This window comes from Equus quagga, chromosome 8, assembly GCF_021613505.1.
Source record: "Equus quagga isolate Etosha38 chromosome 8, UCLA_HA_Equagga_1.0, whole genome shotgun sequence".
Lineage (NCBI taxonomy): Eukaryota > Metazoa > Chordata > Mammalia > Perissodactyla > Equidae > Equus > Equus quagga.
Genome location: NC_060274.1, coordinates 103,857,546 through 103,872,147, shown reverse-complemented (window position 1 = coordinate 103,872,147; position 14,602 = coordinate 103,857,546). Strand labels below are relative to the sequence as shown.

General features: G+C 39.0%; 1 protein-coding gene across 2 annotated transcripts in view; it reads left to right on the top strand.

The window, feature by feature from the left end:
* The window catches only part of SLC13A1 (solute carrier family 13 member 1), a 76,862-nt gene that overhangs the window by 45,078 nt on the left and 17,182 nt on the right, over positions 1-14,602 (top strand). Inside the window, exons 7-8 of one of the 2 annotated variants that reach the window (XM_046670094.1) lie at positions 2,925-3,082; positions 12,106-12,225. In XM_046670094.1, coding sequence (XP_046526050.1) covers positions 2,925-3,082; positions 12,106-12,225 — 278 coding nt within the window. The remainder of the gene's footprint in view (positions 1-2,924; positions 3,083-12,105; positions 12,226-14,602) is intronic. The other variant, XM_046670092.1, reaches the window with a different exon arrangement.

Below are 14,602 nucleotides of genomic sequence, written 5' to 3'. Positions count from 1 at the left end.
AGCAAGGACACAGCAGTCGAAGTTTGTGATCATGGACGTAGGGGATCCAATCTCCTCCACTATGTTCATAATTTCACCAACAGTACTTGGCTACTCAGGGGCAGACATGGCACAAAGAAAGTAAATGATTGGGTTCATTCAAAGCTGAAATTTTGCTAAATAACTACCATTCAAAGAGAGACAAGAAACAGAGTTTAGGGTTTTGTTAAGAAAGCTATTGATGGTGGTGATGGTTTCATGGGTGTGTGCTTATCCCCAAACTCACCGAGTGGTATACATTAAATAGGTACAGCTTTGTACATGTCAATCGTACCTCAATAAAGTGGTTTAAAAAGAAAGTTACTGAGTTGGCTTACCATGGAATCTAAACTGGATAAGAAAGGAAGTGAAGAAAGGAGAGGACCAATCTACTGGGAATACCTAGGTGCTTCCATGACCTCGACTTGCCAGTGGAGTTGAAGCGGGGATAGAAGCAATGCAGCAGCAAAGTTGGAAAAAGAAGCTGCGCTGCAGGAGCAGACTTCTTGGTTAATAGGGTGGTAGAATGAGACTGTTTCATCCCTGAAGAACTATGATATCAAGCACATACCATAAGTATTTCCGTATTCCACTTACACAAGATTTGCAAAGGAAATGACAAAAAACAATTTTAGACTCAAACGTAGTGTTGAAAATGAGACGGCTGAGATGTAGCCCACCTTTGGAGAAAGTTGGAATATTTTCCCAACCTCCCTCCAGCCTGCACAACCAAGGAGGAGAGAAGGGAAGACCTCCCATTTGCCTCTTGATGGTGAGATGGATGTGGAGAAACCACTACTTGGGGAACTTGCAAATCTGTCCCCTAGACTTAGAAGAGATCCGTGGACTCGTGTTTGACACACTCTTGAAAAGCTTGAAAGTGAAAGGTCATGGCTGAATCTCCTTACGTCATGGAGTTTCAGCTGCGCTTTCACTCCTAACAGGGCAGAGATACCTGTTTCCATGTAAAGGATGGAGGGAACACATGGAAGGAGTGGTATTTGGGGTCATTTGAAAAGCTACTTTCCCCAAGAGGGCTTCTTGACAGGGCTAGTTGACCTCAGCATAAAGTGACTGGAGGGACCATCATGTGCTGAAACCACCACAAGTGTGTCAGAAGAAGTGGAAGAGATGCATTAACTACTTAGAAGGAGCAGCAATCCAATGTTCCTATTTGGATGATAGGACTCTTAAGAATCCATAAAAGCGCCTTCCAGATGGAGTCATTTTGGACAGCCACGGTGCCTAAAGAGTACTGATGTCATATTTTAATTATGCCAGTCACGTAAGACCTCTGCTAATCCCTACCACTCCTCTCCTGATCCTGTCCATCCTCTGCCACTCCAAATATGGAGGGTTTAGGAGCAGACTAGCAAGTGGTGAAAGGATTTGGAGCTGAAAGAGAGAGAAAAAGCCAAACCCATAAACCCCCTTCCAGCTATGGGCTTTTAAGCAGGCTGATCTAGGCGAGAAGAGAAGGTTTAATTTTAAATAAAGTTGGGACTTTTGCTATTAAATGAAGTACTGTTGCTTTCAATTACTGACGTCTTTGCTTTTTTCCTACTAAAAATGACCAAAAGACTATTTATTAAATGAAGTGACCAGAAAAGCTATAGATTCAGCCCCAGATTTCACCCAAGGGGCAGCAAAAGTCAGATCAACAGAGTGTGTTTTTATGGGTCGTGGGTAAGAGAGAGAATGAAGTTGCTTTTGGCTTGCCCTCTAGCAAGTCCTATTTGTAAACAAAACACATTTGAGATCGTGATTTCCCAGATGGAACCATTTAAGGATGTGCTGCTGTCCAGGGTGTAACTATGGGAGAGAGTGACTGAGGTAGAGCAGATTTGAAAGTCTCTGGAAATAAGAGAAAAATTCTTTGAGGACGGGATATTTGATGGGTCATTCATGAACATGTTATAGTTATCCTGATGCTGACAGAATTTGGAGGATGGAGGAATGTTGCGTGCCAGATGCAAATGTCATCTTAAGTGAAATCAATAGGTAACCAAGAGATCAGAATATCACGTTCAAAAGAGTGGAGAAAGAGATACCCAAATTACAGGAGCCTTTAAAAAATGGATTTGTTTTCATTTGAGTAGAGGATTAACATTCTCTAAGTGGTCGTGAGTTGCAAGGAGGACAATGACTCCATCTCTCAATACTGAAGGATATGGGGTTGAAAATACTCAATTTCAGAAGTAGTATCCTCAGGGGACCATCGGTTAAGGCACCAAGGTAGGGACACACCCCAAAAAAGAAGTTGAAGAACTTACTGACAATGCACTGCCAGTTCAATAGAAAACCAGTTGAAAGATTTGGGAGTGGTGGTGAGAAGGGAAGAAGAGGGGGAAGAGTTGGTTCAGGAATAAGAAAAAAGGTTGAGCAAATGAATGAAATTATGTTGGTAAAATAATTTGGTGGTTTCAGGTTAAATATTTTTATGGTTATATTTCTATTGATGGAAAGATAAATGCTATAAAATTAGGCTGCCATAACAAAATACCGTCAACTGGGTAGCTTAAAAAACAGGAATTCATTTCTCACAGTTCTGGAGACTGGAAATCCAACGTAGAAGTACCAGCAGGATCATTGTCTGGTGAGGACTCTCTCCTTCGGTTTCAGACAGCTGCCTTCTTGCTGTGTTCTCACATGGTGGAGAGAGAAATCAAGCTCTCTGGTGTCTCCTCTTATAAGAGCACTAATCCCATCAGACCAGGACCCCGCCATCATTATCTCATCTAACCCTAATTACCTCCCAAAGGCCCCATCTCCAAATACCGTAACACTGGAGGTTAGAACTTCGACATATGAATTTGAGGGGGACACAAACATTCAGTCTACAGCAAATGCTATTACTGCTTGTTATGAACACAAATAGAGCTGTTCTCATATTACATTTTCTTGTTGAACAGAACGCAGGCACAGGAAACAAATATCGAACAGAGAAGGACCACATGATGTGTAAACTTATGTGCTTGTGCATTGCTTACTCTTCCACCATTGGTGGACTGACAACCATCACTGGTACCTCCACCAACTTGATCTTCGCTGAGCATTTCAATATGTAAGTAACATTACTGGATTGCTAGTTTAATAGATGGACAGCATACAACTTATAAGAATTATTCTCACCTGATTCAGAGAATCCAAGGACAGAGATGCTATATTGAGTTAACTCTCTGTTGTTCTCCATCAGGACATCTTTAGTTATAGAGACCTTCTCTTATACTGGGGCTAAATATGTAGCACAGAGTGAATTAAGAGGTCCCTACAGAGTCCCCAGGTCAGCTCAGAAGAGATAACCCCTGGCTGAAAACTCTAATCAAATAAGGAAAACATTTTTCACTACAAATAAGACTGCAAAATGAAAAGGGATTATTTGCGTGGGATAATTTATGTAGGGTTTGAGGATTGGCGTTTGAACTTGAATGATGAGTGGTGAACAAAGGTGCTAATTACAAAAGGTTTGGCTTTGGAATTTAAACAGATTTGAAGGATTGGGCAGTTATAAGAAATGGCAGTAATAAGTATTGTAAGGACAGATATATGATCCTAAGTGCAAGTTTGAAACGGTGATATCATCCGTTGCAGAAAATGGGGAATCTGTGGACACAGTCAGAGCACTTGGGCTAAAAATTCCACAATTTTCACTTTGTAAATTTGAACAATAAAAACGTACATTACACTCCCAAGACTTAATTTTTCAGATCTAAAATAGTCACAATTCATATGATTATTGTGAGACTCAAATGAAGTAAACGATGTAAAAATACTTAGCACTGTGTAAGAACTATTGAAACAATAGCCTGCAAGTCCAAATTAGAAAAGAATCTTTGAAAGTCCACGACTCATGTGAGAGCTCAAACTGGCTCTACACCCAAGGTATATTTTCAACTAATAGCACAGATAATTGTCAGAGCTCCAGGAAGGTGTGCAGCATTAAGAATGCCCTGGAACAGAATTTCGTTCCTTTTCACAGAAAAATTACAGTTCAGAGGCTGGAAAGCTACTCCCTAGGAAGCAGATTCACAGACTGCAGGAACTTTTTAAAATTATTTGCAAGATTTTGTGCATGCATAGCTTTTCCAAGAAATCCAAGACTCAAAACAAGTCACTCTTCATTCTAGAAAGAACAAGAACCTGTGTACAAAAAAACACTGGTATCACAGTTTAGGGATGATATAAGACAGACCTCTAGGTGTACTTGTTGTTTCTATGAGTACACATCCATTATGCACACTCCAACAACCAACTTACACTGGAAGCTTTGAAAGACATTGGTTTATAAGTGGGAGGCTTCTGAAATTCACAGTGCCAGAGAGTGTTCGTCCAACGTACCCCCTCATATGTATCCGCTAAGACAGGAAATATACTTGATCCCTTTCTGAAAGCTGGACTTCTATCCTTTCTCATGAATTTCCCAAGGAAAGAGATTCCACATCTTTGTCCTTTCTGTAAATCTCTTTTTCTAAAATTTACAGCAAATTTTTATGGTTTTATCCTTGTTGGTGTTAAAGAACTGCTGGTTTCCACCATTCCCATGAAATTACTTGTTGTTGTCAAAGTAATCCATATCGAGTTCACCCTTGATCTTTGTGTTCTTGCACAAAGTATCAACCAAATTTTCTTTCTTTTATTTAACTGTTCCCTTGACTCTTTGAATGCATTAATCCATTTGCGATGACAGATTGAGAGCATTGTAGCTCTTTGAACAAGATGTTTCAGTTACTATTTTCTCTAATTGGCTAATCTTCTAATTTTCCTAATCAGGGGAATTTGGCCAAAATGCTCTTTAAATTTAGGAAATTCTTAAAATGTACTTGAAATTTAGTGGTGTTTTTTCTTCAAAAGATTTTTTTAACATTAGGAATTAAATGCAAACTTGAAAAAAAAAACTCAAAGCATCCCCTCTTAATAGAAAACAGTGGCATAGAAGGGGGAAAACAACTCATGTGAAAAATATAACTGATATTATTAAATAAGCTAGATATTTAATAACATTTTTCTTGAATTATAGCCCTAAAAACTACAACAGCATCTGAAAGCAAGAATGGAACGAAATGCATTCAATTTCATCAGAAAAAGTCCCAGGAACTTAAAACTGCACAAAAAAATTATATTCTTTGTCCAGATGTTTGGAGCTAGAAAGAAATCGTCCTTTATTTTCAAATCCACTACAATAATGTCAATTTTTCCCTCTTGACACTGTTTGCCATCTTTTTGAGCAATACCAATAATCAATTTTTACAATTTCATTTTGGGTCTCACCCAGCAACAAAGAAATGCATGAAACCTGAGAGTCAATGATTTCCCACCACTGATGTTTAGAGAAAGGTGCCATCTTACAAATAATGGGAGGAAGAGATTGGAGTACACAGTTCAAAGCCTTTCCCTATCTATCTATCTATCTCATATATATAAAATGTTTATATATGCATATATATATACATCTTTTGTTCTCTTTTTTTTACACAAAGAAAATAAGGACAATGAATTCTGAGAAAGCTAAATTTTATTCAGTGCAAATCAAAACAGACTTTCATTCATTCACTCAGTCAGTCAACAAACATTTGTTGAGAACTGACAATGTGCAAGGCACTGTTTTGAATTCTTTTGGAGAATGCAAAAAATAAAACCTGCCAGGAAGAAGATTCCATCTGGTTGTCTAGACAAAACGTACATATGTGAAAACCATGAAAATTTTAAAAACATAATAACATTTGTTTTTTGACATTTAGGGAGAAGGTAAAGCGACATGTATTGAGCCCTTGCCAGATAATTTACATACATCATAGTGTACACGTATCTTGTATATCCTTGCTGTGGAGGTGGAATATAATGGCGATTAACAGCATAGCCTCTGGGGTCAAAATGTCTGTGTTCAAATTCCAGCTCTCCTGTTACAAGCTAGGTGAATTTGAGAAATTCTTTCATCTCTTTAAGCTGGTTACCTTGCCGGAAAAATAAGGACAATAATAAGATCCCTCTCTCAGAGAGTTGTTTAGAGTTTTACATAAAATAACTGGCACTTTAAAAAGTGCCTAGCACAGAGCATGTGCTCAGTAAGTGTTGGTTACTATTATTATCAGAGTTGAGAAAGTTGAGGTTCAGCTTAGCAGATTGAGGACCAAACCAAAAGCAGTCAGACCCCAAAGTCCATCTCCATAAAAAATTACCTCCCTAGAAACATAGCTGGACATGCATCTAAAAGGGGACTGTAGGTGTGTGCAGCACCCCTTGGTCACTAGAGAAAATTTGTCCATACAACGTGGTCCAATCTTAAAAGAGAGAAACACCATGCTTATGGAGAAAATGAATGCAAATAATTCATAAAATCAAAACACAAGAAGTCTATGACAGGTTTTCAAGAGCGAGAGTAGAATAGTCTGTGCATGTTTTTGCACAGCTTAGAAAAGCAGTGCGAAGATTGATTGGCATTCTGAGAGTCTGGGGACAGGAGACCAATTAGGAGTCCATTACGAAAGTGCTGACAAATGATGAGGGGCAGAACAAGGCTAGCGGTGAAGCGATTGGAAGATTTAGACTGAAGAGACTGCACAGCCAGCCAGAAGGTGGTGAGTAATTACGCATGAGGGTTTAAGAGTAAGGAGGGGTTAAGGAAACTCTGGGAGTTTTTGCCAATACAGCTGCATAGTGATGCCATGAACTTCTAGAGAAGACATGGCAGATTCATGGAGAAATTAATAAGTTGATTTTGAATATATTTAAATAGCCTGCGAAGAGCCCCTCCACAAGGAGATTTCCAGCAGGCATTTGCAGATGCATTGTTCAAGTTTGTTATAAATTTGGGGCTATATATATGAACACAGAAATTAAAAATCTAGAGTGTAGAAATCACAGAGATATGTGAGGTTTGGGGGAAAAAAGGAGAGAGAACATTGATTGGCTTAGAGTCAAGCGGAAGCAGAATGAAATTAGAAACAAGAGTAGAAATGTTAGTCTTGGAAAAGAAGGACATCCTGAGTGATAATGAGAGGGAAGAATAGAACAAGTGAAGACAGAGAAATGTCAGATTATGTATATGACTCCCTCATTTCACAGATGAGGAACCAAGGCTCAGAGAACTTAAGAGAGGATCACTAGTCAGTGGAAACTTCCAGGTGAAGGCAAGTGGCCTGGTACATTTTCCACTCTGCAGCCTCATTGCCTCACAGACCATATGTGAAGGTGCCATGTTGGCAAAATTCTAAAAAAGCAAGTTTGCTGCCAGTAACAAATAAGGACCACATCGGTATTCACATTCATATGTTGCATTTTCTTTTTATAAAATATAAACATGCATTCATAATAAGTATTATCTGAAATAGTTGCAAAGCTGAATATTTGGCTAGTTAGACTGAACCTTTCTCTTGTTGTCACGAGCTGATGGATAGCTTGGAAGGTGATTTTTAGAATAATACTAACAAGACCAAGCTAATTATTTAACTCAAGTATAAAGAATGAAACTTCTTGCATTCTTAATCTTTGAAGCTAGTACCCGTGCCACCTAAATTCTGACTCCCCTGTGATTAATTCACCATTAGTCTGACTAATGCTTGGAATAGGGCATTCAGGAAGTATCTTATGTTTTACTTACCTCCTGTAACAGTCTTACAGATGCTTTAGATTTTTATTGGCTCTTCATTAGGTAAATCCTGCTTCATCAATGCTCTCTACGTGACCCTTATGCCCTTCTCCTCCACTGATGTATTCCTCCAGTCATCACCAGATCTCCGCCTTTCCTAACGCTATTGTTAATAAATACCACCCTGAATTAACCCATTTCTTCCTACTCTGGTTCATGAAAGACCCACCAATTCTGTCAGCTTCTTTTTCTACTTGTGTAGTTGCTATATCGTTTGAAATTCTGTTCAGTTTCTCCTAAACTGCCATTCCCATCTCCTCTTATCATAAACTATATTCACATTTTATAAACTCATCTTATCCACACACATGCACACCACCACCTCTGATGATTGCAAGCTGTAAAGGCTGAATGAAGCACGATCTTATACTTATTTTAGCCCACAAGAGGCACAAGTAGGCGATCAATAAACATTGGTTGAGATGAACGGTATGAAGACTTTCATAAATGAAGTGCTGATTGTTCTTGGGAATCATCTAAATAACTAAATAATGCTTTGATATTAAAATAAAGTTATTAAGGGCAATATTATGAGGGACAATTACTGCTTTCATAGCAGAGTAGTTTTGATGCATCGGTATCATCTAATGAACACAACAGCTATCAGTTAAATACAAAAAGCAAATCTACCAGAGTAAGAATGGAAGATTATCACAAGTAAAATTTCATAGCTTACTGATTATCAAAGAATATTGTTCAGCTCGTGGGTGTCAGCTGTGAAATCTGTGGGTGTCCAGAGCAGCTTGGAAGGAAGTTGTATTATCAATGACTAGCACAGTCACTGTTACTAATTATGTGTTCAGTAATATCTACAAGAGGTCCACAAAACAAGAAGTGGTAAAAGACATGTGTTTCCAGGTGCCCTAAATTCAAAGACCACCTCTATAATCTCTCTTCCGGGCTAATTCCAGAGGGAGAAGGTGAACCAGTTACCCAGAAAAAGTCACCTTCAAGAGTTACCACAATTGTCCCCTGTGTAGATGAGCAACATGCATTTCTCAGAAATAATTTCTCTGGCAAGCATCAAAGAAGAAATTTGGATATTACAGAGTTTGGACTCAGACCTTGCTTCAGATTTCAATTTTGCTGTATATTAACTTCCGTAAGCATCAATTTCTTTATCTGAAAAATGGGGGCAATACTAGAACTTACAACATTACTGTGAGGATCAAATGGCATAATGCCTTGTGGCTCTTAGCAGACAGCCTGGTACATAGAAAATTGTCAATAAGCTAGTCATTGTTGTTGCTGCTTCTACTTTTGCTGTCGTTGTTGTTCGAAATCTAAGCCTGGCTCATAAATAACAAGTAGTTAATATTTGGAAAGAAACTTCTGGAAATACACAAATACAAAACTGAAAAGTGGCTTTGACTCAGAAATAATCAAAGCAGTCATTAATCAAAAGAACTGTAATCAGTGTGGACACTAACTTACAGTGTTCTTAGTGGCCAAAACGTGTTACAAGGCTGCAAATTTCTACAACTATATCCATTCTTTTGAGACCATTTCTGTGTCTTTCATTACTGTTAAAGTTATTCATCATTTTGTAGTTGGGCATAAGGATTGCAGCATCAGTATCTTCCTAAGTTTCAGCATCAGCACTCTTGTATGCTTTAGGTCAAATCACGTCTCTGTTACCATGCAATCATTCCTGTAGTGTTCTAAAATGTCCTTAAAACAAAAAGTTTGTATCTAGTTTATGGATATTTTGCAATATGTACAGAGTTTTCTATTTTTACCTGGGAGCTGGAGTTGAAGACACTATGCTTTGATGAAAAGAGATTGTGTTTTAAACACTCTTCCTGGGTTAAAAACCCAGCTTGACTGTGCAGTCTGTGACCTTGAGCAATCCACTGAACCTTCTCAGACTCAGTGTCTTCCTGTGTAAAATGGAAATATAGTGCCTTCCTCACAGGATTTTTGTTAGAATTAAATGTACTTAGATCCCTCATTCCTACACCTCTGCTTGACCTCTAAAACTTAGAGTCCAGGGTGAATTCTCTCTTCCTCTTATCTGCATTTCCTCCTGAAATTATCACACTCATTTCCATGGTTTATAATATCACCTATATGTGGATAACTACCAGTTTTACATCTCTAACCTGCCCTCTCCTCTCAATTCCAGACTCATTTATCCAAGTGGCTATCCAACATGGCCACTTGGAAAACTAAGGGACATCTCAAATTAACAGGCCTACAGCAACATTCTTAATCTGCCACTCCATTACCCTCTGCCAACCTGTTCTCCTCTCAGACTTAATTTCAATAAATGGCACCTTTTCCGGGTTTCCCACATTTGTCCCAAATATATTTAAAATCTATTGCCTTCTCTTCATCTTCACTGCCACCAATCTAATTTAAGCTAAAATCTACTCTACTCTCTACTCTATTCCTCTGCAAAACTTCTTTTGTCTTCTAATAGATTCCCCTGTGTATTTGTCTTCTCTTGCTTTGTTATAAATTACCATCAATTTAGTGGCTTAAAATAGCACAAATTTATTATCTCCTAATTTCTGTCTGTCAGGAGTCTAGGCACAGGTTATCTAGGTCCTTTGTGCAGGATCTCACCAGGCTGAAATCAAGGTGACAAGCAGTCCTGAGATCTCCACCGGTGCTCAGCATCCTATTCCAAACTCATTCAAGTTGTTGGCAGAAATTAGTTCCCTGAGGTTGAATTATTGAGGTGCCCATTTTATTGCTGACTATTGGCACGGGATCCCTCTAAGTTCCTAGAGGCTACCTGTAGATCCTTGTCATGTAGTCCCTTCCTTTGACAACATGGAAGCTTACTTCTTTAGGCCAGCAGGAAAGTCTCTCTTTTAAGGACTCACCTGATTAAGTCAGGTCCTCTCAAGATAATCTTCCTTTTGATTAATTCAAAGTCAATTGCTGGGGACTTTGATTACCTCTGCAAAATCCTTTCATTTTTGCCATAAAAGAGCCTAATTGCAGGAGTGAAATCTCATCATATGCACAAGTTCTATGCACACAGAGGAGAGAGGGTTGTACAAGGCATATGTACCTGGGGCAGGAATCTTGGGAGTCATCTTGGAGCTCAGTCTATCACATCCTGGCTTCCACTCTTATTGTCTTCAATCTTGAGAAGCCACCTAGCCAACATGTTTTATGTAAATCACAAATTTACGTGGACTTTAAATTAGATCACATCACTAATTTACAATGTTCCACTTATTCCTAATTGCATTTGTACTAAAATCCAAATTACTTCTGATGGCCCACAAGGTAATATATGATCTGACATCTATTGGGTGCTCCTTGGACTCTATTTCATGTCACTATAACTTTAGGTCACTACCTACAGCCTCACTGGCCTTCTGTATGATCCCCAAACATTCCAAACTCACTCCTACCTCAGGGCCTTTGTACTTGCTATTTCTTCTGTCTGGAATACTGTTTCCCAGTTATTTACATAAACTAGCCCTTCTTGCAATCTAGATCTCACCTCAAATATCACCTTCCTTGGCCACCCTGTGTAAAATTTCTCCCTCCTCCTAATAACTTTTAATTACATTTTTCTGTTTTATTTTCTGATTTGTTATATGCTTACCTATTTATTGCCTGTGTTCCTCACTTAAATGTAAACTTTATAAGAGCCTGGACTACGTCCATCTAATTCACCACTCTACCCCCAAGACACAGTGTTAAGTGAAAGAAAAGGATTCTATTCAGAATTAAATGTAATTAGCATAGTTCACAATATAAGAAATCTTCATTTGCATCAGGCAGACACTTGCAGTCACTTCACTTAGAGGGTATGAGGAAGTAGAAAAAGGAACACCACAATGAAACTAATCCCTTACTTAGAGTATGCCAACCATTTCATTAGCATTCAAAATGTTCGCTCTAGATGTAAGCCTAATGGTGATGATGATGGAGACCATAGTCCTGGTGGTTGTTTATATACTTCTTACTACTGAAGAAAAAAACGAAAACAAAATGGAAAAACAGAGGTTAGCTTTTTCAGGCTTTCATTTTCCTAAATGAACTATACCTCCAGGCAAAAATGCTGAAAAGCCCATCTTTAGCCAAACAAATCTCACAGGATTCTCCATAGTAGGTGGGGAGAACGACGCAGCTTGATTTCAAGATACGAGGCACAGACAGTGAAAAATGAAAGTGGTTTGGGGGGATTATTTTGACCCTAATCCAAGTAGCATTTCCAAATGTCTTTAGGCTGAACAGACTAACTTAGGTCATTGACCTGTAATCCAAGTCTAATAATTTGAGGGGAAACAAGCTTAAGCCTTTCCCCTTATTTTATTTTCAAGGAGAAAAGTAACTACTATGTGTAATGGTGAGTATGTCCCATATCTTCCTTCTTGGCTGGTAGCACAGCAAATATGTGAACTGCTGCTTAGCAATGACCATCAGAGAAGATGCCACTTGTACTCCTGTGAACACTTTTCCATATTTTCACACAGACGCTACCCTGACTGTCGTTGCATCAACTTTGGATCATGGTTTATGCTCACCTTCCCAGCTGCTATTATTATTCTACTCTTGTCCTGGATCTGGCTTCAGTGGCTTTTCCTAGGATTCAAGTAAGTAAATATTCCACGTTAATCAGATAAACAAAGGTGTCTAGGTTCCAAGTTCTTAGTCCTCACCCAACGTTCTTTGACCTATTTCATGCATGTTGCATTCCTGCATTTCTCTTCCCTACAAAACTGACACCTAAGAGCACATATTTTAAGGATAAGCTAGAATAACACCTAAGCAATGTTGCCTGTGGAAGAGAGTTTGTAGAAAGCAAGTCTATCTTGGTCTCCTTTGAATCCTAAGCCAATAAGATATTGATAGATCCGGAGGACATAAGGAGCTCACCATGATGAGGACCCTGTCCAAATTGTTAAAGTGGAATCTTAAGAAATTTTGCCCCTCCTCGTAGTTTAATGTGGGGATTCCCTCAGGTTACCAAGTTACTTTAAACTGTAACATGCAAGATTTCCTGCTTCATCTTAACACGAAAGTTGACACATCCTTGAAAAACTAAAATCAAAGTCTGAGAGTATTCTCTATGGAAAGAATATTGGATCAGGAATGAGGAGACCAGGGATACAGTTGTGGCTTCTCACAAGCCAGGTGAGTGATCTTTGTGAGGCTTGATCCATTCTCAGTCTCAGTGTCTTCAACTGTAAAACGACAGACTTTAACTAGAGGATCAGTCAGCTGGCTTCCAACGCTGTAATTCTAACACGTCTGGGCCCCAGTTGAAAGTGTAGAAGTCAAGGAAAGAAATACTGATCAATAAAGAGCTGCTAAAATGTCAAACATATATATTCTAGGCAAATATGCAGATATTACCTTGGCTAGGACTGAAGCTGGTGGTTCATAAGCACCAGTGAGTTACATGACTTCAATGACGGCCAGCATTTAAAATCAGGCAGGGCTCCACAGCAGAATCTAAACTGCAGCATTACATATTCAACACAAACAACAATACTCCAAAAAGAAAGGCGGAAAGGCTGTCTATTAAACCTTCGGGACTTTTTCCTGAAAAACAACAGTTCAAATAATTTTTATAATGCTTTATTTAAATGGTTTCAAGCCCCTATGAGTAAAACAGCACGTGACCCACCAAGCAGGTGAGGCTGCAGTCAGGTACTTCCTTTGAGAAGCAAAGCAGTGAGATCTGGTGGTTGTCCGTGCCTTGGCCTGAATGTTCCAAGCCTGGTCAGATAAGGACTGGTGTTCTTCCCTCTCCGTTCCTCTTCCTGGTTCTTCTCTAGAACTGCTACAATTTTGTTAGTAGTGGGGAGATGGTACTGAGGATTTTTTAAAAAATCTATTGGTCCAGATTGTGGGAGCAGCGTGTGGCAGTCTTCCTGCCGAAGCAAATGTGTGGAATGTCACTGACTTCAGCAGGTGGGCATCAGTGGGAAGAGGCCAGCTGCGTACTAAATGCCCCTTCCTGGAAATCCAAGCCTTTGGGGGTCTGTTCAATAGTACAGGCAACAATGCAGGATGCAGGTTTCTCCCACACCAGTGGAGAAAGCATCCAGTCACAGACCCACTGTTGTTTTCTCCGTTTTTGCTATATATAATGATTTTATAAAATATATATGCAAGCACTGTCATTATTTTAAGATTGCCCAACACTTAAAAAGGAGAAATTAGGAAGATAAAGGGAAGATGTATTGAAATGTGTTTTCTACAAGGAAAAGAATCCTGTGAAGTGTGTGCATTAGGCAAAGTCCATAAATCATCATCAGTGGCATGTTTCAACAGTCCCCTTGCTGTCCACTCTTGGGTAGACATTGCATAGCTTCATGCTCCAGCTAATTTTTCAGTGTCCTTTAAAGTCTACCAGGGTATTCACCTCCAGAGGTTTGAGATAGACAAACAGAAATTATCAGCCACTCCCCTGGCAGGCTACCATACATTCTGATTAGTGTGTTGGCGTTAACACAGTTAACTCACGCATTATAAATGACCCCTACCTATCTGGAAGAAAAGCTCATCTGTCAGTGCCACCGAACTTAGTTAAATGGCGAGGTTGATGCATTGTCATCTGCTTCATCAGTTCCTTTGTGAAGGCATTAACCTTCATTTGTAGCAAAGCCAATTTGGCTTTGGCTTAACTATTTATTATCCCCCACCAAAGTGACAAAGTACAGATGCAGTCTACTGGGTGGAAAACAGTTTCTAAGGAGACTCATCCTTTTTTTAACTCTACTTTCCTATTCTACAGATGATTCTCAAAGTGTCCCACAGGTTAGTTTCTTATAACAGTAGTGTTTATATTGTGAGAAGGGATAAAATTTCAAGACTGGTGCTAGTCAGTAACTTAACTGAGACTATAAAGATTAAATATTACCTCACTGATTTTAAATGCAACAGCATCCGTCTAATTATGTTCAGTGGTTGGAGTGTGTGCAGGAGAGTGATTATGAATGTGTAGGATGGATGACTTAAGAA